Below are 24,463 nucleotides of genomic sequence, written 5' to 3'. Positions count from 1 at the left end.
CCAATCCGGGCTTTGCTCGCTAGGGGTGTGTCCTCTCTGTGGGCGTGGCCAATCGGCTCATAATGGAGGAGCTGGCACCGCCTCCCGGCTTCCCCCGAGCGGCGCGGCGGCAGGGCGGCACCATGGCGTCCACCAGCCGGTACGGGACCCCGGCCCCGCGCCGTGAGGAGGGGGGTTCGGGGCGGGAGAGAACAGCGGCGAGGGGCAGGGGAAGGAGAAGGGGGCGCGGCTCCGCCATCTCCGCGCGGCGCGGGCAGAAAATGGCGGCGGCGCGCGGGACAGAGACCGGGCCGCGCCATCACAGCGGGACGGGGGGGTGCGGGCAGAGTTTCTGAGAGGGCGAGCGGGGTCTGTGAGGGGGAGCTGGTGGGGGGCGAGCGGCGGGACTGAGGGGGCTGGGGCGCTGATGGCTCGAGTGGGCGTTCTGAGGGGCAGCAGGGGCTGATGGCAAGTGGGGGGCTCTGTGGGGGGCAAGTCGGGTCTGAGGGGGTTGAGTGAGAAGGAGTAAGGACTGAGGTGAGGCGAGTGGCAGCTCTGAGCGGGCTCCAAGGGGCAGTAGGGCTGATGGCAAGTGAGGGGCTCTGAGGAGGAGCAGGGCCTGATGAGGGACGAGCAGGGGGTCTTTGAGGGACCTCTGAGGGGGAGCAGGAGCTAATGGCAAGTTGAGGGCTTTAAGGGGGCTCTAAGGGGGTGTAGGGACTGATGGCAAGTTGGGGCCTGTAAGGGGGCTCTGAGGGCGAGCAGTGGCTGGTGGAGGGGAGGCGGGAGTTGAGAGGGGGCGAGTGAAGGGTCTGAGGGGGAACAGGGTCTGATGGCAAGTGGGGGGTCGCTGAGGGGGCGAGTGGAGGCTGAGGAAGGTGAGTGAGGGGCTCTGAGGGTGCTCCGAGGGGGAACAGGGTCTGATGAGGCGTGAGTGGGGTCTCTGGAGGGGCGATTGGAGTTGAGGAGGGAGTGGGGGCTTTGAGGGGTCTCTGATGAGTGATGAGTGGGGGGCTCTGAGGGGCAGTGGGGATGGAGAAGGGATGAGCAGGAGGTGAGTGGGGGTCATTGAGGAGGCCGAAGAGGGGGTGAGTCAGTGCTCTGAGAGGCGACGAGGGGCTGATTGCGAGTGGGGGCTCTGAGGGGTGTCTGGAGCACAAGGTGAATGGGGGCTGAGGGGTCCAAGACGGGGGTGAGAGGGAGCTGGTGGCAAGCAGAGGTTGATGAGAGGGCGAGTAGGGGTCTCTAGACAGGCCCTGAGGGGCAGACAGGCTCCAGGGTGCAGCGAGAGCTCTGAAGGGTCAATGAGTGATGAGGTGCTCTAAAAGCCCACCCTAAATCTCTACTGGCTTTGGCCCTGAGTCAGCCTTGTTCCCTGGAGATGGATCAGCAGCCTTTCTCAAGGCAGGAATGAAGGAAGGGCCACGGAGCAGGCTGTGGGGTGACTCTGACTCCTGCTAAACCTGTCCTGAGACTTGGGGAGCATTCCCTGCCAATCCCATGGCAAGCAGCAGTCATTTGTGGAGTTGGACCTTTACACACCTGCCATGTGTTTGTCCTCAGTGTGGTTCACTTAATATACTGAACCTGTGTGTTGTGTCTGTTTAGGTAAATGAGTTAAAACGGTAAGATTTACTCTTTCTAACCTAATGCTTTATGAAAGTAGACTCTGAAATCGAACAGTGTTAGTGTTCTTTCAGGCTTCTGGACTGTTTTTCCTCCTTTTCTCTTAGCGTGTCGCTAGCTTTTTGCGTAATGCTGAATGTCAGATGACTGCACTTGCTTTGTCAACAGTTCTGCCTTCTCGCATGAAAGTGGCTGGGAAAAACGAGAAGGAAAGTAGCTTAAAGAGCTTTTATGTACCATTTTGAACATAATTTACATCTGGAGGTCTTGTGTCTATGTGGCCTTTCTTTGCTATTAATAGAAATGTTGATTTTCGATTTCAATTCTTAGATGTTTTTCTGGACAGTCACTGGATTAAAATGTTTGGGGTTTTTTTGTGTTTTGGTTCGTCAGAAGTATCTAAAAAGTGAAAATTAAGATAGAATACATATGTTAGGCTGAAATAATGGCCTAGTGGGAAAGGGGAGAACTGGGATCAATTTAACTCTTAATAGGATGTTTTCTACACTTAAAAGGATTGGTGGTTATTTTTTGGCACAGTCAGATTTAGGTTGGAGGGGACTCATTGCGAATTACAGAATCCTCTGTACATTCTGCTTTTCAGCTAGAGCAAAATGGGTTTTGTTGAATATACAGACCCGAATTGTAAATACGTATTATTCCAATTTTGAAATGGTTGTTTTAACAGGATCACTGATCAGTTACTAGAAGCTGGAATGAGGTATTTGCTTTGAAAAATGTTTGGTTAGCAGCAGTTGGTGATTGCTCTAGTCCATCACTGAAGCTGTTTTGTTAAAGAGTATGGATGCTTTATAGGCAGTTTTTTATATTTGTTTTTATACACTTATGTACTCTTTATATTTGTTTTTTAACTCTTGAAGATGCCTGGATGTGAAAGAGACAGATCCCTGTTACAGGAAGCAGTTGTCACAGAACTCCTTTCATGAGCTGATTAATTGTGAGATCTTAACAAAAACCAATGAGCTGCTTAATTTAAAACAGCATTTTTATTTTTTTTTAATTCAAATACTTGAAATAATAGAACAGTGGTAGAATCAGCTATTTTCTAAAGATAATGTGGTATGTGTGCACTGCTTCCTGAATTCAGAACCTGGTGGTACTAATCTGGTCGAAGTGGGTGAGAACGCTCATTTGGAATGATGCAATGGCCACCAACTCCTTGGGGACCTTCATTTGGTGGCACGCTGGGAGTTACCAATCAAGGCTGTTGTTTAGGGTTTGATATGTTAACCTGAGGTGGTTGGAGATTGGAGTTGGAAATGACCTGTAGTCTTGATTGTCAAATATAGTTTTGCAGCATTTAAATAAAAGATGAATTTCAGGTGTTTAGTTAATATTCTATCACTCAAATCACTGTAAATTTTGAAATCGCTGTAGATTTTGTGTTATTAAACAGTTCTTTTCAGCAAGGAACTCTTACACTTTTGGATGTGCAGCCTGCTTGAGACAAAGTAATTAATACTTCTGATTTCTTCTCCTAGTTTGGATGTACTTCCGAGGGTGACTTGCCCAAATCATCCAGATTCCATTCTAGTGGAGGATTACAGAGCTGGAGACATGATTTGTTCCGAGTGTGGGCTGGTAGTGGGTAAGTAGCTATTCATGTTTTTATCAATTACCATATAACTTGTATGGTGTGTAGAGTTATTTCCCACAAAACTGGTATATGATAATTTGAGTATTAAAGGCTTTTTCTTGATGCATGCGTGTTTCCTTTGATGGTATTCTGTTGCCTAAAAGCTTACTGTTTTGAATTGTCTGCCTTCTGGTACCTGCTTGCATTATGAACAGAATCAAGGTCTCTTTTAAAGACTGAAAATTTAAAATATGATGACCTATTGATTTAGAATATTGTGCTGTCTAGTCCAGGGTTCTGTCTCTAATTGTGACTGTTGTTTCAGTCAGGAAAGTATCAGAAATGTTATAAAGCTCCTTGACAAATAACTTTCTTTCAAAAAAAAAAAAACCAAAACCCAACCAAGTTGAAAAATACAATCAGTTTCCCATTAGTTACAGGTTTTCTTCTGCCTGGAAGGGTTTCACTTTATGGTTTTGCCAGCAACTCTTTTTGTTAATTATCCTCCTAAGGCTTTTAACAATATCCAAAGCAAATATCCAGTTTTTCCTCTGGAATTTTGCTGAGCTCTTTTACTCTGTTCATGTGGCAACCAATTCCACAGGCTAAAATGTATTCTATAAACCTTATTATTTCCCTAAACTGCGTTATTTCCACAGGCTACACTGTATGGAGGCAAGGGGGCGGGGTTACTTGCTTTGTTAACAGCAGGGATGGTTTAAATGACACAAATTCTGGTAAAGGGTAATGATTCATAATAAATCTGCTGGTTCAAAATTCAGGAGACCACAGCAATATTTCACAAATATTTCACAGCAATATCCACAGCAAAATACGGCACTGGACTCCAAAATTAGTGCTTAAACACAGTTTGGTCCATGTTTGGCTCTTTCCATGGCTGCTGTAGGACTTGAACTGAAGTTTAGAAAGGCCCATTGTGATAACTTTCCAGATAACGCTGCCTGTAGGAGAAGAGGAAAGGATTTTGCTAGATACATTTTGTTTTTAGGAACTGTGGAGTTCATCAGAAGTCTCTTCGTGCACGACCCATTATGCAGTCACAAGGTGTTCTTGTTCAGGATTGGCCAGGGATTGGCTTTCTGGTCTCCTCTGAGTCAATAGCGCTGGAGGAGTCTTTGGTTCAAGTCTTCAGCGTTTGTGATGAGCAGAACCATTAGAATATTAGTACACACTTCTGCTGAATTGAATTTTTAAAATGTGTTTAACGTGGTATTGGTCCCCTTTACAGCCGTCATGATGTGGGGGTAACAACTGCTGCTCCTTAAAGCACTGGGTGTTTTATAAATATGCCTTTTTGTGGATTTGTCACTAAAGGGCTTTAATGTTTGCTTTTGTTGTGGTAATTGCTCTCATTCTGTCTTGCCTTCCTTAGCAAGTCAGCTTACCTGTCTGTTTCCTATTCATCAGTTACGGTGTCTATCTAGCAGCTGGTTTGGAAAACCAGTTAGATCAGATGAAGATAAATAGTTGAAGAGTCCCTGACCAAACAGAACTGTGAACACTGAACATTTTCTCCTCTGGTCTGTTAAGAAATTTAGAAGAGGAGAAAACCAGATCCAATTCTTGCTGCCTGTTTCCTGGAGATGCTGTGAAGTAGAGAAGTTTAAAAGAAGCGAAGATAAAACCTTGTTTCCAAATGAGATAACTTTTGTGTGCTTGTTGCAGATTCCATATAAGAGTAATGCGTTTGTTTCCTGTTCTTACACAGAAAAGTTGTGGATCCGTGTTTCGAGGCTTTACATAGGTCCTGATGCAGCTGCTGAATAGGGCCTGAACAGAATGTGTTTTGAGGTGGATTGAAAGGCAGATCCTTGTCACTGGAGGGGATCAATTGGAACAGTTAAACTCCCCAAACTGCTCAGTTTACTCTGTAGCACGTTACAAGTTTGTTTAAAGTGGCTATGATTTTGGTGTCTGCAGTGCTGGTGTGCCAGGGGCAGAATGGGAAATGCTGGATTTTTGCATTTATGTTACTGTTGAGAAATACACAGTGATGTGACTCACTGATTTATTTATTTGTTTGTTTATTTTAGTACAGTTTAACTGAAATCAGAGCAGAGTCTTTGACTAAACTAAGTGTATTTCTGCTTGATGTTTTTCTTGCTTGCTATGGCAAAAGACTAAAGTTTCCCATTTGTGGAAGAAGTGTGAGTTTGTTAAATGTAAACCAGTGTTGCAGGATAAAACAGCTGGTGCATGGGTAATAGTCAGGTTTTGTAATGAATCTTCTGAGAATGAGATGAAATAAGTGTTGTTAGTATTGTGACTGAAACCGCATTTATGCGGTCTGCAGCTGAAAAGGTGAAGCAACAGAGAAGTTTGAGGGAGCAGTGTTACCAAAAATGTCAGCAAATAAAGCTCTCTTAAGACTTATTTCGGAGTTTTAGAAAGCATGCGTCCTTTATCAGGCCTGGGCAACATGCAGGAATAATCTCCACGTGCAGTGAGACATCGTGTGCAATGAGGCAAAGGCTGTTACAGAACAGATTTCCCACTTACATGCATAGGTATAGATTTTCCCAAAAATCTTGTGCGTATTCTTATCACTTTTCAAGGTCTAGTTTTAATGTTATGAAACTTTGCAACAGTCAAAACTGTTGCTAATTTGGAGCTGGCTCCAGCTCCCTACTTGACCTTGCCTTTCAGATTAGTAAGGAATCCAGACAGAGGTGATTACAGAAGAGACATCTGTTTAGCACAAATCGTTCCTCACACAATACGTTATTATTTTCAAAGAAAGGACAGTGTCTGAAAAACACCGTTTTAAGGAAAATATGCTCTCAGAGAAAGGAAACGTGCTGTCAGAGGGATGTTCTGTCTAACTTTCAAACCCCACATTGCTTAGATGAAACTTAGCTTTTACTTTAGCTCAAATGAAAATATTCCACTTTGAACTGTTCCACGTATTGTATCAGCGGGATGCTTAAGTTGAGGGGGAGCTGATCTCTTCAATAGTGAGATTCCATGCCTTAGAACTGCATTTTGGAAGTACTGCTTTTGAAGGGATTTCTGGGAGAGGGTTTTAATCAAGGGGTTTTTTGTACTTGTAGGTGTCATTCTTAGTGTCAATGAGACTGTCACTTTAAGTTAAATTCAGTATGCTGCTTTTTTTTTGTTTTTTTTCTTCCTGCATTTAAACTGTATTGGATAGCTGTGCCGTATTAAAACAGTTAAATCTTGTGTTGTCAGCCTAATTGGAGTTGGTGGAGTTGGTGGCTTTTTTATCATTCCTTCAGATTATAGCTGAAAGATCTCCTTTGCCTTCTCACTGTTAAATTTCGTGGGTTAGCTTGTGTTCCAGCTTCTCATGGTGGCTGCTTGCAACTTAATAGCTTCTCCTCATGCCGATTGCCTTTTAAGTGTAAGACCAAACTTGTAATTATCCATGGGATTTCGATGTTAATCTGGATTGACATGCATCTGAAATTGTACAAGACTGTCCAAATCTATCTGCTGCCATAAGGCTTGCATTTTATTATACGTACCCTTCTCAAATCATTCTAGGATATATGGTACAGTAAGTCTTTGTGTGCTGGCTTGAGAATTCACAAAGAGTTCTTAAAGCTTGGAGAAGTAGATTTTACATTTCTGTGGCCATTTAAAATGTTGACTGTATCTCATTGTTCAGACAGACTTGGTAGGGTGAGCAGCGTGTTGTTAAGTTTTTTGTCTAGTACCTTTTAAGCAATAAAAAAGGCTGGAAGATCACAGAACAGGTTGGGGTTGGAAGGGCCCTCTGGAGCTCATCCAGTCCAACCCTCTGCTAAAGCAGGGTCACATACAGCAGGGTGCACAGGATCGTGTCCGGATGGGTTTGAAAAACTCCAGAGGAGGCTCCACAACCTTTTGAAGACTGAAGTGTACTTCTTTCTTCCATCAGATTTTTTTTTTTTCCAGAAGCTTCTTACTCATCTATGCAGGTCTCCTGTCTCCTTTGCTTGATCTCTTACTCCTAGGGATGCACCTATCTTGAAGCCTGAAGGAGGAAGTGCTTGAAGATTGGCCAGCTCTCTTGGACCCCCCCTACCTTCTAGAGCCCTATCCCGTGGGATTCCTCCAAGTGGGTCTTTGAAGAGGCCAAAATTAGCTCTCCTGAAGTCCAATTTTGTAATCTGTCTTACTGCTCTGCTTCTTCCGTGCAGGATCTTGATCTCCAACATGTCATGATTGCTGCAGCCATGGCTGCCCCCAGCTTCTACATCCCCAGTCAGGACCTTCTTTGTTAGTACATTTTCCAGCAGCACTCCTCTTCGGCTCCTCCACCAGTGTCAAGAAGTAACCGTGGGTGCTCTCTAGAAATCTCTTGGACCATGTGTGCCGGGCTGTGTTACCTTTCTAGCGAATACCCAGGTGGTTGAAGTCTCCCATGAGAACCAGGGCCTGCTGATGATACTTCCTGCTGCCTGTAGAAGGCCTCATCGACCTCCTCTTGCTGATCCGGCAGCCTGTGGTAGATGCCCACAGCAGTGTCCCCCATGCTGGCCTGCCCTTTGATTCTTACCCATGAGTTCTTGACTTGTTCCTCATCCACACCCGTGCTGAGTTTGATAGGTTCCACTTGCTCCCTCACATAAAGAGTAACTCCACCCAATTGCCTCCCAGGCCTGTTTTTTCTGAAAAGCCCATAGTCGTCCATGACAGCATTCCGGTCATGCCAGCTATCCCACCGCATCTCTGTGATCTCAGTGAGGTCATAGCCCTGTGACTGCACACAGATCTCCGGTTCTTCCTGTTTGTTCCCCATGCGGGATGTGCTGCGGTACAGACAGCTACAAGAACTACTTGGGCGTGCAGGCTTCTGTACAGGGGTAGAGGAGGATCCACCGCAGCCATGCATGCCCTCGAGACTGTTTGTGTTCTGGTTCTTGTTGTGGGAGGCAGCTAAGGGGATGGTTTTCAGTGCCCTCGTTGGCCTGATTTATTTCCCAGTGGGATGTGATGGCATGAGTGTTGCCATTTTGGACACCACCCCTAAGTCCTTCAGTTTAAAGCCTGCCTCACCAACTTGGCCGAAGATTCCCTTGCCCTTCCTAGACAGGTGGATCCCATCCCTCCCTAACAGGCTATAATTACTGGAGAATGTCCCATTGTCATAAAACCCAAACTCCTCCTGAGGGCATCAGCCACCTAACCAGGAGTTGATGTGCATTATACACCTGATTCTGGCTGCCCCCTGCCCTCCAGCTGGTAATACAGAAGGAAAGAGAGCTTGGGCACCCCTATCTTTCACTTGTACCCCCAGGGCTTTATAGTCTTCTGGATTCTGCCTAGGTTCTGGCTTGCCGTGTCGTTCATGTCCACATGGAAGAGTAGCAGTGGATAGGAAGCTGTGCTCATCACGAGTTGTGGCACCCCTCTCGGCAGCGTCTTGGATGTTGTCCCCACAAGGCAGCGTACCCCTCCTGACTCTCCGTCAGCCTGGTAGAGGGTGCGTTGGTGCCCTCTGACAGTCACCCACTGCAAGCACTTGTCAGATTGTTTTGCAGTATCCCCTGTGGGCTGCGGGTATGGTTTCCCCTCCTGGACCTTGTAGTGAGTGTCTGTACTGTGTGGTGTGCCAGAAAGGGCTGAAAGAAGGATTAAAGTGGAATACAAAGCACTGAATTTTCTTGGCATAATACCAAGGTGGTGAGCTGAGTTTCAGAGGGGAATAAGAATGGGTCTAGTAGCATATGTACAGCTGTGTAGCATCTCAGCTGGATGGAGTGCCTTCCTGCTAAGCCCTTCCTTAAACTTCTATGTAGTTTCATTAAGTGTTTTCTTGGTGTGCAGGAACTGGAGCAGAGAGGAGTTTATTTTTAGGGTGTAAGTTGTTTTTCTCTTAACTGGTTCATTCTGTCTGCTCTGCTAGACAGGTGTGGCTCAGAGAACAACAGTCCTCTTGCATGGAGTCACTTTTGATAGTTGCCTTCAGTAAAAAAGCAGAAGTCTGTCTCCAGCTGATGAGACTCCTTGGACACGTATAAATTTATTAAGGCTTTGAGTCAGATGATTAACCTGTGTTCAGATGTTTATTCCGTGTTTAGGCTGCACTTAAGCGTTCAGTTAAAGAATTTTTGGGGAGAGTGTTCAATAACTCGTGGTCAGCAGTGACGCGGTTATAAAATTCTGTAAGAATGTTTGATTGGCTAATGCTGCTGAAAAGTTTGAGATGTAAATGGAGCATCTTAAATTCAGATATGGTCTAAGAAGAGTAGATAAGGTTTAACTGTGCCATGGATATTTTTTTTCTGTACCACATAACAAACAAGCAGGAAAGGATTTCACAGTTGTCTCTGCTGGTCAGGCCACGATCGTGGATGTCTGTCATTAGGGATAAGACTGATTACATCTAGACATAGATGCTCGTTTTCCCAAAGCCAAAGAAACCCCTTTGTTTTTCCCTAGCTGTTGGTGGTACCTTGTAAGTAGAGAAGCTGCTCAAGTACTGCTGACTTGGAGCCAGCAGAGGGCAGTTACACGGATATGTCTCTTCTCTGTGTCTTTAACCTTTCAAATGGTGAAAAATCTTTTTACGTTGGGGTTTATGTTTGTGGTTACTTCTTTCTGTGAGTATTGTCAGTATTTAGAACTAATACATGATATCTCAATTTAAAGTACTACTTAAATAGGCACAAAACTTTAGCTGGGGGTGGGTATGAGCATCTTATATCTGGTTATTGCATCTGCGCTTGGTGCCCACAGTGTTAGAAAGTGCCTTACAAAAGTCAGTCCTTGCAAATAAAACTCTGTGTCCACAGGACAGTGAACTGCAAAGGATGCTGATACTGTTTTATCTTTATTACATTTTGAATCATCCTATTTAGGGCCTGTGTTTTCCCTTGCTTCCTTACCAGATTGGCAAAGTGATTTAAGGCAAATACGGGCTAGAAATGATCTGAACTCTTCTAACAGAAGAAGAGTCCAAAGTCTGTTTTTGTCATATAACCTAGATCAGGCACAACGCTTACTATTGAGATTCTGTTGTTTGGAGCATCCTTCGCAGGTACATTAACTGTTTGTCTTTTAAAGGCCACAAGTCCTGCAGACCTGTAATTTCAGCTGTCCAGCCTTGTCCACCAGAACTATTAACATTTCTACTTTCATTTAATTCCTCAAATTATTGCAAGTTGATGGCTTAGGAATACTAGAATCACAGAATGGTTTGGGTTGGAAGGGACCATAAAGCCCATCCAGTTCTGCTCCTGCCATGGGCAGGGACACCTCCCACTGGATCAGGGGCTCCAAGCCCCATCCAACCTGGCCTTGAACCCCTCCAGGGATGGGGCAGCCACTGCTTCCCTGGGCAACCTGGGAAAGGAAAACATTTCCACTCTCACAGGAAAACATTTCTCCCTAAGATCTCATCTCAATCTCTCCTCTTTCAGCTGAAAACTGTTCCTCCTCGTCCTGTCCTTGCACTCCCTTATCAAGAGCCCCTCCCCAGCTTTCCTGGAGCCCCTTTCAGCACTGGAAGCTGCTCTAAGGTCTCTGTGGAGCTTTCTCCAGGCTGCACAACCCCAACTCTCTCAGCCTGTCCTCATAGCAGAGGTGCTTCAGCCCGTGGATCAGCTCCGTGGCCTCCTCTGGACTCACTCCAGCATCTCCACGTCCTTCCTGTGCTGAGGACTCCAGAGCTGAATGCAGTATGCAGGAAGCCTGGAAGTCCTTTTACATTGGTCATTGTTTAGATGTGCAGAAGCTGCTCAGGCTTTGTTGGTATAACGTCCATTTGCTGTCGGTGTTGTACTGTGTGTTTCAATCCCTGGCTGCCCGTAGGTTCGGTATCCTGCTGTCCATGTCTGGAAATGAGTCAAAGTATTGTCTGCGAATTTTATTTGTTTGGGGCTTTTATCAAATGTCTCAAAGCCTGCTCTGGTTCTGTTGGTGATTGCAGCTGAGTCCTGTGAGTAGGCTGGTGCTGCCGGTGGTGATGATGCATTTGTGGTGGTCACAATTTACTGAAAATGAGAACTTTTTACAAAGTGTACGGGTGTCTTCCAAAGGTCTGGACGTTTTGTAGGAAGAGCTGTGACTGTAAATTTTGGGATTTTTTTCCTCAAAGAGTTTATTCTTTGGTGACATTCAATACATCTAGCCTTAAATAGAAGTTCTAAAGCCGGAAACTGAAAAAACCCCGACCAGGTGAGGTTTCTATTTTGGAAGGTGTAAAGGTGAATACTGCTGTATAGGGCAGCGTGTGTGCTCAGGAGCAGGGTGTGGAGGCGCAGGCATCTGGAGTACTGTGTGTCACTTTGGGCTTCTCGTAGAGGACAGACAGAGTGAGCATTGCTGGAGTGTACCCAGCAGGAGGCTGCAAAAGGGGTGTAGGACCTGGAGCATCCAGATGAGGAGCAGGGGTCATTTAGCTGTAAAAAGTGAAGGCTTACCTCAGCCTGGCTCTGTGCAGTTCCATGTCTGCACGGTTCTCAGCTTGTTGTCTGCTGCCGGGGTTTGTCATTGCAGTTTGTCTCAGCACCTCCTTACTCTCTGGTTCACAAGGAGCTGACTGAAATGAATTGTAGTTTTGTGCTGTTTTATAAATCTTGAATTGTAAAATGCTTTTAATTAAAAGTTCAATCTGTGTGCTCACTAGATGGCAGCAGATTCCTTAACGAACTGCGAGAATGACACATTCTGTAGAAACAATGGGTATTCTGGTAATTCAGAGTGCAAATAAACTTTGATACCATATCAATATTAAGATTAAAATATCAGATAATAATGTTTAGAGCCTGATGTAATGCACAGATGCCATGAGAGCTCATCTGTTAAAGTCTTAAGAACATCCCTTCTCAGAACCGTTTCAGGACTGGGCATGGAAGGGAACATTACCTGGGGTTTGAATTTTATCCTATTTCTTGTTCTGATTAAACATCTTCAATTTGCAGTTACGTTGTCATCTTATAGCTGTACAAAATGCAAAAAGAGACTAAAATACTTGTGTACTAAGAGTTATTGCAAGTGGAGTGCAATGTTAAAATAGCTGGTATTTCTCTAAAAATATGTAATTGCAGATTTTGAACTTGATGAGGAAAAAATGTTTTCCTTTGAGAAATCTTTTTCTGTTTTTAGCTAATTTTGAGCTAATTTAAAACAAACAAACAAAAAAACAACTGTCCAAAATGTTATTTTAATTTTTGACACTGAGCTGAGTTTCCTCTTGCATTTCTGTAGCGCATGCTCTTTGTATTTGGTAGCTGTGAAGTGAAGTAACCTTGGTCTGAGGTTTTCCGGTCTGAATAACAGTTCTGCATTTTGCTAAATGAGCTTTTCAGCTGGTGGGTAACCCGAGTCAGTGAGGTCTGTATTGTGTGTTTCCACTTGAGCCTGTGCGTTACCGTGTTAGGCTGTGTTTTAAAGAGTAATTGAATACAGCAAGAATGATTTACGAAATTAAATGTAGAAAAACTCTTCTGCACAGAAAGATGCTTCAGGGTGTCAGTCTGGAGATGGGTTCCACAATGATGTGGTCCTATGAACTGAGTTTTTTTCTTCAGAGGAGGAAGCTGAGGAGACTAACTGATCTGTCTGACGAAAATTAAATAAAGGAGTGTTGAACGTCACCATAGCTGGTGGAGCTTATTTTTGTTCAAAAGGGCTGCATCAAAAGGAAGTCGTGAGGGTGATATGCAGCCACTCCCGGACTTATCACAGCTCTCGGTAATGTTGCCAAGACCAGTATAATAACGATGATTTTATAAGGCACTTACTGGGACCTTGTTTTATTTTATGTGACTGTCAGGCCTGCTATGCAGTTGCTTCAGGAAAGCCAGTCAGAAGTGTATGACCCAGTAAATTCAGTTCAGGGCTCAAAATGTTACCTAAGGACTGGTGTTCAAGGCTGGTTTCTTGTACTTTTTGTAAGGCTGACTTCAGTATTTCATGGTTTTGTTTCAGTCCCTTGGGGTGGGGCTGAATTGCATCTGTACTGGCATCTCAATTCCAAAGTGTTTATGTTTTGTAGAGTTAAAAATAACAAATGCCACACTTTTTGTTTTCTAATCTAGAATGTAATAATAAGCTACTTGCAGCTGGGTGCATTTGCCATCTATGGAAACCTTTTAGCCTATTTGTTGCATTTTCATTGATATTTCTAGCTTGTGTCACAGTTTTATAAGGTGGAATGCCCTTCATAGGACCTCTGTGTTTTACACACAGAGGATACAGGAAAACTTTTTCTACAATACTAGATTTCTTGGCAAGGTAAAAGTATTTGCATACAGCACCTTAAGTACACAAATGCTTTATATCTGGGGATTTGTTCCCCTTAATATTTTCTTGGCCCTCTGTTTGTGATGCGTTTGCCAGAGTGGGCAGTGATAGAACACTTTTTTGTTAGAGCAAGAGTGGTTCATAACTCATAACAGGCAGATCCCCAAGTGCGAGTCATTTGGGTCATTCCCACTTGTGTGGAAAAAATATTACATCATTGCCCTGTACTCAGTGTTCTATTTATACCATGCCAGAATTTTAAGTACATTTTGCTTTTTTTAGATGCTGTAAACAGTACTGGGAGGTTGTCTTACAGTGAAGTTTCTGCTAGGCCATAGAAGGAGCAGTTCTGAATCAAATATTTACAGAGTCCAGGAGCTAGAGGAGCATGCTGGCTGCTAATTTAAGCTTGCAAGGGCAGGGGGGGACCTTTGTAGCAAAAGGAAGGGATCTGTACCTCCTTTTACTTTGCTATATCCTTAGCCTACTAGTTTTGGATGATTCCACCCTGTCTGCTTCGTTTGGATTAGGGCAGTAAATAAAGGTGGAGCATAGCTGTGAGCACGTCTGACAAATATTGGTGAGAACACCTCTAACCTGAATTTGTTCTTTTGAGTTGTGGTGATTTCTTAGGTTTCATTCACAGCTTTCAATTTCAAGCATGTTCCTTGCATAATTTCATGTTAAGAATCAAGTTCCTCATTCAGAACAGATCCCCGCTACCCCCACGTAACTGTGCAGTTGCGCCGCTCTGTGGATTCTCCAGCTTCACCTCTTGCATTGCCATGGCTTGGAGAGGGCTCCTGTCTGCCTGCCCGTGTTTGCACCAGGGTAAATCAGCCTCTGTGGTTTTGTACCAAGACTTCCACCGGAAATTTTTCTTACAGTCAGTGCCACTTTGTTCTTGCAGACATTTCTTTCACAGCGTAGTTAAACATGGATAAAAGTAGCATATTTTTCCTCGGGTTTAGCAAAGCAGGGTGGCAATTATATTCTGATATCCCTACCCATAACTGTACTGTGCTTCGCTGTGAAACACAAAGAAAAGTGTTCTTTTTGTGCTTTTTTTTACATGCATTCTTAAAAATACTGTAGTATTGCTCTGAAGGCAGCATCTTTGAGATGTAGCTTCTACCAGACCCTTGAGCAGAATGAATGGCTCTGCTACAGCAGGGGGAGCAAGTTTTGTTTCTGCTTGCTCTAAGGCTTTTGCTTCAGTGTTGGAGAGAGTTACTTCTCAATTGGCAAAGTTGCTGTAGGAAAGGTTGAAATGAATGTGATCTGAATAGAGGGTTACAAGGGAAACTGTTTCATTTGGAGAATGTGGGTTTAGTGCTTTTTCTGCTTACTCTGAATCTGTGTTTAAACTGGTCCAGATATAACAGCGTAGGCTGAGTCTAAGAAGAAATAGGTTCATATGTATAGTGTGTGTGTTGATGCTATTGAGCATAGGAACCAAAGTGGAGTTGGGCAGGGTCAGGCCTCCCTTCAAGAACAAGAACTGAGCTGCCAAGTGTTGTTGTGCAGGTGGGTTGGAAGGTGGCGTATTCCAGAGTGCCAGGGAGCTGGAGTTTACACACAGAAGAGATTTTACTGCAGTTGAGAGAGATTGTGAGTGATCGATAATTCACACGCATGCTTCGAACACGTGGCAAATGTGAGAGACTTAAGTGACGATAACTTACTCATTTGAGCACTGAGAACGTCTGTAGGCAGCCATGACCTCAGCTTGAAATGAAAGTCTTGATTCCTTTTGTCTGTGGAAGATCCCATGATACTTTTAACTCTTTGCAATCCAGATGCCATTCTCTAGTTTGCTGTGTGACTCTAGTTGCATATTTTTTTCTTTCATTGCCTTGCACTTAACTTGTAAATCCCAAGCATTTTGGTACATTGTCCCATGAGGTACTGTTCCATTTAAGAATGCCAACAGACTGCTCTCTTTTAATGGAGAGCTCAGATGTGTGACTTCATGTTCCGTGAAATATTTCACGATACATTAATGCAGACCATTGCTTTCTGTGCACTCAGGTGACCGCGTCATAGATGTCGGGTCAGAGTGGAGAACCTTCAGCAATGACAAGGCCACAAAAGATCCGTCTCGAGTTGGGGATACCCAGAATCCCTTGCTAAGCGATGGTGACTTGAGTACAATGATTGGCAAGGTAACACTGTAAATGCTAAGTTTTACTAAGTTTAAATGTTTTTATGTCAAGTACGCATTTGTATGTCCCTAGGGAAACTGTTTAGAGAATGTATTTACAAAGAGATTTTGTTTGAACTGAACTCTTGCATTTCAGTGATGTGTAAAACGTGGTTGTCTTGGGAGCAGCAGGAAGGGGCTGATCCCTTCAGCGGAAGAAAAGTTCACAGTGCTGTGGGGTTACTTGCCGCTTTTTAGTATGCTGCTATAAATGGGAAAGCTGACGTTGCAGTCTTTGAAGAAATGCTTTGACTTAGCAGATGTATTTGTGATGCTTCTGAAATAACAGATTCTTAGTTTTGAGGTCTCAGTAGCTGGTACTGCCTAGCTTGAGCTATCATTTTTTGTAATAAGATCTAGTTGCCATCATGGAAATGTGCTGGGACAAATCCCATGACTGGAATGTGGCTATTGATGGCTACAGGCTGTTCAGAAGGGACAGACTGTGAAGGAGGGGTGTAGGTGTTGCCCTCTGTCTCAGGAAGGAGATAGAATGTGAGGAGCTGTCATTGAAGAGCAGCCATGAACAGGTTGAAAGCTTTGTGGATCAAAATTAAATACCGATTAAAGGACTGATGGGAATCTTGTGGTTGGTGTATCCTATAGGCCACCTGATCAAGGAGAGCCAACCAATGAGCCAATCTTCCTCCAGCTACAGGAGGCTTTGCGCTCGCAAGCTGTCATCCTACTCGGGGACTTGAACCACCCAGACATATGCTGGAGAAGTAGCACAACAGCTATAGGCAATCCAGGAGATTCCTGGAGTGCATTGAGGATAAGTTCTTAGTCCAGCTGACAGGGACCCCCACCCGAGGGGATGCAACACTGGACCTTGTGGTCACCAATACAAGTGAACTCATCAGTGATGTTAGGGTCGGTGGCAGCCTGGGCTGCAGTGACCATGCACAGGTGGAGTTCAAGGTCCAGAGGGATATGGGACAGGTCAGGAGTATAGTTAGGACACTAAATTTCAGGAAAGCAGACTTCTAGCAGAGATGTTGGTAGAGTGGAGAAATGGACGTACCTAAATATGTATGGATATATGTAGGTCAGCGTGCATCATCCTCTAACGGGAATTCTCCAAAGAGGTTATGACATCTAATAAATACTGATACAGACTGCTAGTCTTGAAGCTCCACTGGTGGAAAAGAATCCTTCTAGTCAAAGGATTGTCCAAGTAGGTGCTTGTATGTTGGACAACTTGGACAACTCCAAGCATTGCTGCCCACCAGACTTGAGGATGCGTTATGGTGACTTTTGGATTCTGTTCAGATAAACAAATTTCTGCACTGCTCCATTACAAAAGTTGGCATTGCTAAGCAGCTCTGTGAAGCAGTGCTGTAGGAGTCACTGGAGCTTTAGTGTCACCTATACAGGTCCAGAAGGATTGTAGTTCTTTGGGCTTGGATTTCTGTTGCTGATTTGGTAAGAAGGGATAAAGAACAGAAATACACCCTTACAGACGGAGAAACACTGTTTGCTCCAGGTTCACACTGCTGCCTTGTTTTGGGACTGTGTGGTTTTAAAGATGCAAAGAAACATCTGTGAAAAGTTTGTTATTCAGTGGAAGCTACAGATTTTCAGAGAGGGATGTTCATCTAATGAAACAGTTTTGCTGTTAACCAGCACATCTCGGAATGGGCACGACCGCAAACGTGATGCGATTTAACCTGTGAGAACTGTAAGTAGAAATATCCAAGCCCTGGAGCTGCCAGGATCGTGTTGGAGAACACAGAGGGGGCAGCCTGCCCTACTGCGGGTGTGTTAGTTGCATGAGGAGGAATCACAGAAGATAAATATCCTCTACAGGAAACTGGGGATCTGTGACAAACCAGGATGTGTTCAGGACAAGAGTTCCTGTATTTGTCTTGCCAGTGGGCAGGGGCTCTGGGATGTCAGCTCATTGAGGTGACCTCTGTATCGGGAGCTGCGTTTTTCCTCAGTCATTTTGAAGGAAGAGGATGGCTTATATTGCAGTATGCTGAAGAAACTTCCTATCGGTGCAGACAGGGCATGGAGTTGGCAGTACAAATAACTGACCCAAGGAAGTGTACGTTTCTCCAGCAGTCTCCTGAGGTCCCTGTCAGCAGTCAGCCGGGATGAGGATTGACCGAAATCTGCACGGTGGCTGAACAAGAGTGAAATTGGTGTGGTCATGAGGAGGATAAGCAGTATCCAACTGTGTACAGAAGAGCCTTAATGAATTCTAGAGAATGAAGCAGGATAAGATGGTATTTTCTCATTAACAATTCCTAGAACAGCCTGGAGTGGACCCCAGATTTGTGTGTTGGAGATTGCTCTACTGTTCACCTCTCCCTGAGGTAGAGCTGCAGATAATAGAATCTTTAAAACAAAAACCCATCCTGTGAAACACCCTCAGCACCAAAAAACCCCAAACCACAACCTGTGTATTGCAGAAAATTCAGAATAGAAGGACACTGATAACTCCTATGGCAACATCATATTTGTGGTCTACTGTAAGCTCCTGGGAGTGGAAATAGAAGTGGAGCTTGAACCACTTGCCAGTTACAACAGTAAAGTTCTGGTGACCAAATTAGCAAAGGAGGAGGGGCAGTGCTGCTTCACAGAATGGTTTGTCCCTCTTTCTCTTTGAAACCCAGCGGTGCTGCTTCAGGACCGTGTTCTGCAGTGGGTGGGTGTGTGGTCTGTATCTGCTGGTAGCAGAAGAGAGGCCGCTCTGCCCCACGCAAAGGGATTAGTTCCTAATTGGTTTAGTGCTTAAGGGACCCATCTGTTTGAGGCAGCAACAGCCTGTGTTGGGAGGAGGATTAATTTGTCGGAAGAGCAGGATGGATAGCGTAGCTGGATGTGGTGGAAGCGGTTTGTACTCTGCGGGCAGGTTGTTAGGGTATTGGCACAGCTCTGTATCTCTGAAAGCAGATTCTGTGTGCTGCAGTGGATCTGATGGCAATGCAGAGCAGTTGGAGGCGTGGCATTAGTTGTGGCTTGATTGTCAGAGTATTATAGTTATTTCTAAAATGCTAGTGTAAAATTCAAGAAAACTAACTGCACAAGCAGCTTCTCAATCTGCCTTGCTTGCTATAAAGAACTCATCTTCTATGGAAAAGGAAATTTTAAGTTTTACTACCTACCCACCTTGTAGGAAAAGTTGTCTTTAGTCACCCTTTGTACTTAATCTGTTCCTTGTAGTGACTGCAACTACAAGAGAATTCAGGTTGGTCAAATGAGAAACAAGTGATGTCTCTTGGTGTGGAATTCCTGTCCCTTGATTGGATGCCTTGGAAAGGAAGCTGGCTGTTGTCAGGCTGCATAGTCTGGATCTCGAAGTGCAGTGGTGAGATCTCAAGGGCTGGTGATTGGAAAAGATCCATCTAACTGTATAACGAGCTGGTTGTACTGGCAAGGCAATTGCCAGATCTGGGGGCATTTCTTGATGCCGTGGATAACCTCAAGTCAGTGGTGTGGATGATGTTTGTGATAAATTCCACTTTCTGCTATTGAATCATAGAATGTCCCAAGTTGGAAGGGACCCACAAGGATCATCAAGTCCAACTCCTGTCTCTGCACAGGACACCCCAACATTCACACCGTGGGGCTGAGGGTATTGGCCAAAAGCTTCTGAAATATTGTCAGGTTTGGCACTGTGACTGCTTCCCTAGGAGTTGTTCCAGTGCTGCACCACCGTCTGGTGAAGAACCTTCTCCTAACATCCAACCTAACTCTCCCTGCTGCATCTTCCTGCCAGTCCTTTGGTCCTGTCACTGGTCGCCAGGGAGAAAGATCAGTGCCTGCTCCTTCTCCTTCTCTTGAAGGGGATCCAGTCGGGTACAAAGCTGCTGGCTGCCAGGGCTGTGAACCAAACCTCCATGGAGCCCCCTCAGAGATTACCACTGTCTATTGGACTGTGCTTTCTCATTGCATCTTTTAGGCTGTTTCCAGGATTATACCCCTGAGCTTTCTGTTCTGAAAGCCACACAGGCAGAACTTGTGACTTTGACAGGTGCCTTTCTTGTTGAGATTGTAGAGAGAGAGATGAGTAGATGTCTTATAAAGGCCGCAGCAATAGAACACACAATTCTTAAGGTCTCTGATTTCAGTTAAAACTGTATGGCTTCTGTGTTTTTTGTGAAGGGGCTCCTAACGCGATTGTCATGGGCTGATGCTAACACAAAGCATTGTCCCTCAGTTGAAAGCTCCAGAAGGAATGTGGATGGTGCATTTAAATAGCTGATTCTGGGAGAATTGCTGTGGTTAATTTAAACGATTGAGATGGAAGAGTATTTTCCAACCCTTTTATAGTTGTGAGCTGTATATTGGGAATCCCTCTCGGAGAGGGCTCATACCAACAGGGTAAAACCCTTTGGGTAGCAGTCCCTGCCCAGAGCTGTGTTGGTAGTTCCAATAGACATAAGCAAACCTTCAGAGGAAAAGGTAACCACGAGTACCAGCAAGTGTCAAAAGTGTGCGTGCACCACAGGTATGGGTGCCCACTGAGCTGGAAATGGGGCGTAACTGGAGTCCTTGCGCATAGGGAAGTGAATGGTTAAGAGTGAGCGAGTTAGTGTCGGCCAGGGAACATGGATTAAATGCAGATGTGCACCAGAAAGGGATTATAGAATTAGACACTGCTTGAAAATAGAAGGGTAATTCCCAAGAACATGGATCAGGAAAGAAGACATGAGCTCTGACTCCATCTGAGCAGCTCAAAGGGATAAGTGCCTGGATGTGGTCTGCCCTTGATTTGAGATGTCCTGGTTCCACTTGGTGCCACCTGGGTGTCCATGGGTTTCCTGTAGAGGCATGCTGTATGGGTGTTTACATATTGCCGTTTACATGTTGCCTCAACTAAGGCTGGCATGCTCGCAGGCATGGCATCAAACTGGTTTGGAAAGGTTATTGGTTTGGGTGTTCTCTTTGTCCATGCCTTTGCTCTCATGTTTGAGTTATCATTGCAACAGCTGGACTCCAGCTGGCCATGAAAATGTATTTTTCTGACCTGCTAGTGGAGATGCAGCCCAAATGACATACAGGTCGCATAAAATCAAATCCTAGGCCCTCAGTGCTGGTGACAGGAGTTTGGAGACATGCGCTGGTTACATATTCATTTCATTCTTTAAACTATTGTTCCATTAGGAAAGAAAAATCCCTGCGCAATCTATGGTCCTTGGAAATCAATTCATGGTTTGAGACCTGTGTAGAGTGTAGAACCTGATGTTTGGGTTGATGCTCGATGGTGTGTTTTACTTCAGGGATGTGTAGGTGCCCAGCTGTTGGAGCAGACCACCTTGCATTGAGGTGTATAAAGGCAAGGATGCTCCCTCTCAAAATGAGGAGGAAGTTTCTTGTGTTTTAATTGACAATAACAATTTTTCTTTACCAGGGCACGGGTGCAGCAAGTTTTGACGAGTTTGGGAATTCCAAGTACCAGAATCGCAGAACTATGAGCAGCTCCGATCGTGCAATGCTGAACGCTTTTAAAGAAATCACAAACATGGCAGACAGAATCAACCTACCCAGAAATATAGTTGTAAGTTTCTGTGTCCCTTCTTTACATCGTTCTAGGATTGACTTAGTTAGCATAATATAATGAGCACATGAATTTTTGATATTGCTGCTAACTGAATGGCCTAGAGTTAATTAAATTTGGTCTTCTTGCTTTGAAGGATCGAACAAATAATTTATTCAAGCAAGTGTACGAGCAGAAGAGCCTGAAGGGAAGGAGTAATGATGCTATTGCTTCTGCTTGTCTCTACATAGCCTGTAGGCAAGAGGGTGTTCCAAGAACCTTTAAAGGTAAGTTTTTTAGTGATACGGATCCAGTTCTGCTGTTAAGTTTGGTCACTGTTGCTGTAGGAGGTTGGTTTTCCCATCCCGGGACTTTCTGGATGGGTTGTTCTGAGCTGCAGCTCTTCTTTAGAGGGAGGGAAGAAGGGAGTCTGGAAACTTGTTGTATTTGTGAAGGGAGCAGGTGCTCAGGTGTGGGATTTTTGGTCATAATGCATTAAAAAAATAACATTTGAAAGTGATTCTGAGTGTTGGTGAAACTTAAGAGGACTGACTTTGATCGGAGGATGATGGGGACAGTTGGGACTGAACTGGAACAAGCAGTTCTGCTGTATGTGCAGCTTTGCCCTGACAGGGATAGAGCACTTTTGGCATCCGGTACCCAATTCCCCTCACTCAGTGAGCTGCATGAATTACCTCCTGGTGAAGGATGCGCACTGACTGAAGCGGTTTGGGAGTTTCACATGTGCAAAGCTCATTGAATGATGGTGGCCTTTGTGACACTGGCCACCTTTGTGGGTCTGGATGTGCTGAGAATCACATTGGATTATTCTGAGGCAACTGATGCTGTCAACCCTGAAGTTTACTTTTCACTCTTTGTTTAGAAATATGTGCAGTGTCCAGGATTTCCAAGAAGGAAATTGGGCGGTGTTTTAAACTGATTTTGAAAGCTCTGGAAACCAGTGTTGATCTGATTACGACTGGAGACTTCATGTCAAGATTCTGTTCCAATCTGGGTCTTCCCAAACAAGTACAGATGGCAGCGACACATATTGCCCGTAAAGCTGTGGAACTGGATTTAGTTCCTGGCAGAAGCCCTATCTCTGTCGCAGCTGCAGCCATTTACATGGCATCACAAGCTTCTGCAGAGAAAAGGACACAAAAAGGTAAAACTTCACTGTTTTCCCCCCCCCCCCCCCCCCCATGTCCTCCTGCTCCAAGGAGAATTTGGTGTTGCCATAAAGCTTGATGAGGTCCCTGTGGGGGTGATGAGCTGCCGTTCCTGCTGCGTACAGTGAGGACCAAACCAGGACCTCCTGATGCCCAGAACAAAAACTGAGTGATTGTCAGTGCTTAATGTAACAGAGTTCACGTTCTTCTGGCACGAGGAATTGGATTCTTGGATGCAATAGACCAGCACATTCAGATGAGCAGATTACCCTTACCCATGCTAATATTCCTATGTTTCTGTTCTGCTGCTCTACAACACTCCATATGCAAACCTGGAGGCTGTCATGGGTAGTTTTGTGGCTTTAACCATTCCAGCAGGCAGGGAGTCGTCTGGATTGGCCTACATTCCTTGACGTGCTGTGAGCCTGCGAGAAGGGTTGAGATGGTGGCAGGTTTGGCTGCAGATCACCTTTGGCATTTACAGTCTGCTGGTGGGGCAGCCCTGAGGAAGGGGCTGGGGAGCTGAGGGCTGTTCTCAAGCTCCAGAGCAGCATGGATCAGCCTCTGGGGCTCAGGATAATCTGCCCCGAATGGGGGCAACACTCGGCGAAGGGAGGGACCCGAGGCTGCGGTGGTTAGAACCTGGGGTGACAAATGGTTCCGAGTGCTGGTAGCGGGCTGTGGAAGCTCCACTGATGAGTCTAGTCCAGGCCAGATCAGAAACATTAAAAATGCAGCTATTTCTTACTGGAGACATGCTTTTAGGTAAAGAACAGCTTTTATCTGTCAGGATGTGATGCTTTGCTCGGCATTAATCACTGCTGTTTCTGCCCCCGGAGCTTTCGTTGTGTTGCAGTCCCTTGGGCCTGTGAGTGATCCAGAGCCCGAGCAGCACGGTGCCTTCATCCTTACACCCCTGGACCTGCTGGATCCTGTTTCTTAGGAGTGATGGTTAAAACAAAACACGACTGCCTGCTCCTTCAGCATCCTCGCGCAATGCCGAGGGCTTTCATGCAGGTCAAGGTTTAAATTCCACACAGTTAAGCGTGGAGTACATCTAAGTGTCTGTGCCTCTCAAAATGGTGTTTCCTCTGCCTGCCAAAGCACAGCTTGTGCTGTGCTGCCGAGTGATCTCTGTGTCGCTTCAGGTAAAAGTATTTCACGTTTAGCTGAAGGGATTGTATTCCCCTTTGCCCGGGCTTCACTTTTGTGCTGGTTTTGCTTGTTTTTAATGAAAGCAGGAAAATGAAGATCCTGATGTTGACAGAGATTTATTAGAACGTTGCTGGGCACACGGAGGCTTTGCAGTAGCTTTAATGACTTCTGTGCTCCTGGCCCTCCCTCAGTTTGAAACTGATGTTATCCCACGACCGATAGCATAAGTTGAGTTATGGCACGTGGGAAGACAGGCTTGCTTGTACACCAGGTGTTACCCAGGGGGTTAAAGCCACATCTTACAGGTTTGTTGGGGAGTTAGGAGTCAAGCTGTGCGCACAGCACTTCTGGATAAACTGTGTTAGCTGGCTTCTTCAGTGCAAATGGGAAAAGTCAAAACTAATTCCTTATCTACTTTCTGTCTCAGAAATTGGTGACATTGCTGGTGTGGCCGATGTTACGATCAGACAGTCGTACAGGCTGATCTACCCTCGTGCTCCAGATCTCTTCCCGGCAGACTTCAAGTTCGATACCCCAGTGGACAAACTGCCCCAGCTGTGAGCTCGCAGAAGGTTCCCTTGGTTTTCATTGCCCCTTTCCCCTACAACCTCTTGTTTTTTGCCTATAATAAAGGATGTACAAAGTGTTAATATTGAGTCGTCATGTTGTGGAACTGGAGGATGCGGTGATGGAGCAGAACTGCTGGAACGCAGCACACATTCCAAGGGTAAACCAGCTCTTCGTGTGGCATTTTGTATGTATATAGAGGTGGAAATAAATATTTAATGACTATTGCAACAAACTTAACTTCATATTGTTGTACTTTAGGTTTCTTTTGTAGGGATCCAGCAAGATGTATTTTGGAAAACTGAAAATACTCTGTAATTCCCAAATAAACTGTTTTTCAAAAACACTTACCCTCTTGGGACTGTCACTGCAGGCTGGCGCCCGCGTTCCTTTCCACGTGCTGAGAACTGGGCTGCGGCCCCACCATGGACGTGGTGCTTCCACACTTATGTTCCTCACTGTTT

At 45.0% G+C, this 24,463-nt stretch overlaps 1 protein-coding gene across 2 annotated transcripts; it reads left to right on the top strand.

Annotated features, from left to right (window-relative positions):
* Positions 1–24,328, top strand: GTF2B (general transcription factor IIB). Of its 2 annotated transcripts, none has more exons than XM_054073283.1 (7): positions 1–139; positions 3,108–3,214; positions 15,449–15,582; positions 20,983–21,129; positions 21,266–21,395; positions 21,992–22,273; positions 23,860–24,328. In XM_054073283.1, exons 1-7 carry the CDS (start codon positions 63–65, stop codon positions 23,991–23,993), a joined length of 1,011 nt encoding a protein of 336 aa, XP_053929258.1. In that variant the 5' UTR covers positions 1–62; the 3' UTR covers positions 23,994–24,328. The 2 variants fall into 2 exon arrangements, with proteins under 2 accessions (XP_053929258.1, XP_053929259.1); XM_054073284.1 differs by lacking the exon at positions 1–139 and adding an exon at positions 1,564–1,587 and having other exon boundaries at positions 23,860–24,327.
* Positions 24,329–24,463: the final 135 nt, after the last annotated feature.

Source organism: Cuculus canorus, chromosome 8, assembly GCF_017976375.1.
Source record: "Cuculus canorus isolate bCucCan1 chromosome 8, bCucCan1.pri, whole genome shotgun sequence".
Classification (NCBI taxonomy): Eukaryota; Metazoa; Chordata; class Aves; order Cuculiformes; family Cuculidae; genus Cuculus; species Cuculus canorus.
This window is presented reverse-complemented; position numbering and strand designations above follow the sequence as displayed.

Coding starts and splice junctions, on each gene's coding strand:
- GTF2B (XM_054073283.1), top strand. CDS start 63: ATGGAGGAGCTGGCACCGCCTCCCGGCTTCCCCCGAGCGGCGCGGCGG. Junction 15,583..20,982: donor TGAGTACAATGATTGGCAAG/GTAACACTGTAA, acceptor TTTCTTTACCAG/GGCACGGGTGCAGCAAGTTT. Junction 22,274..23,859: donor AGAGAAAAGGACACAAAAAG/GTAAAACTTCAC, acceptor TTTCTGTCTCAG/AAATTGGTGACATTGCTGGT.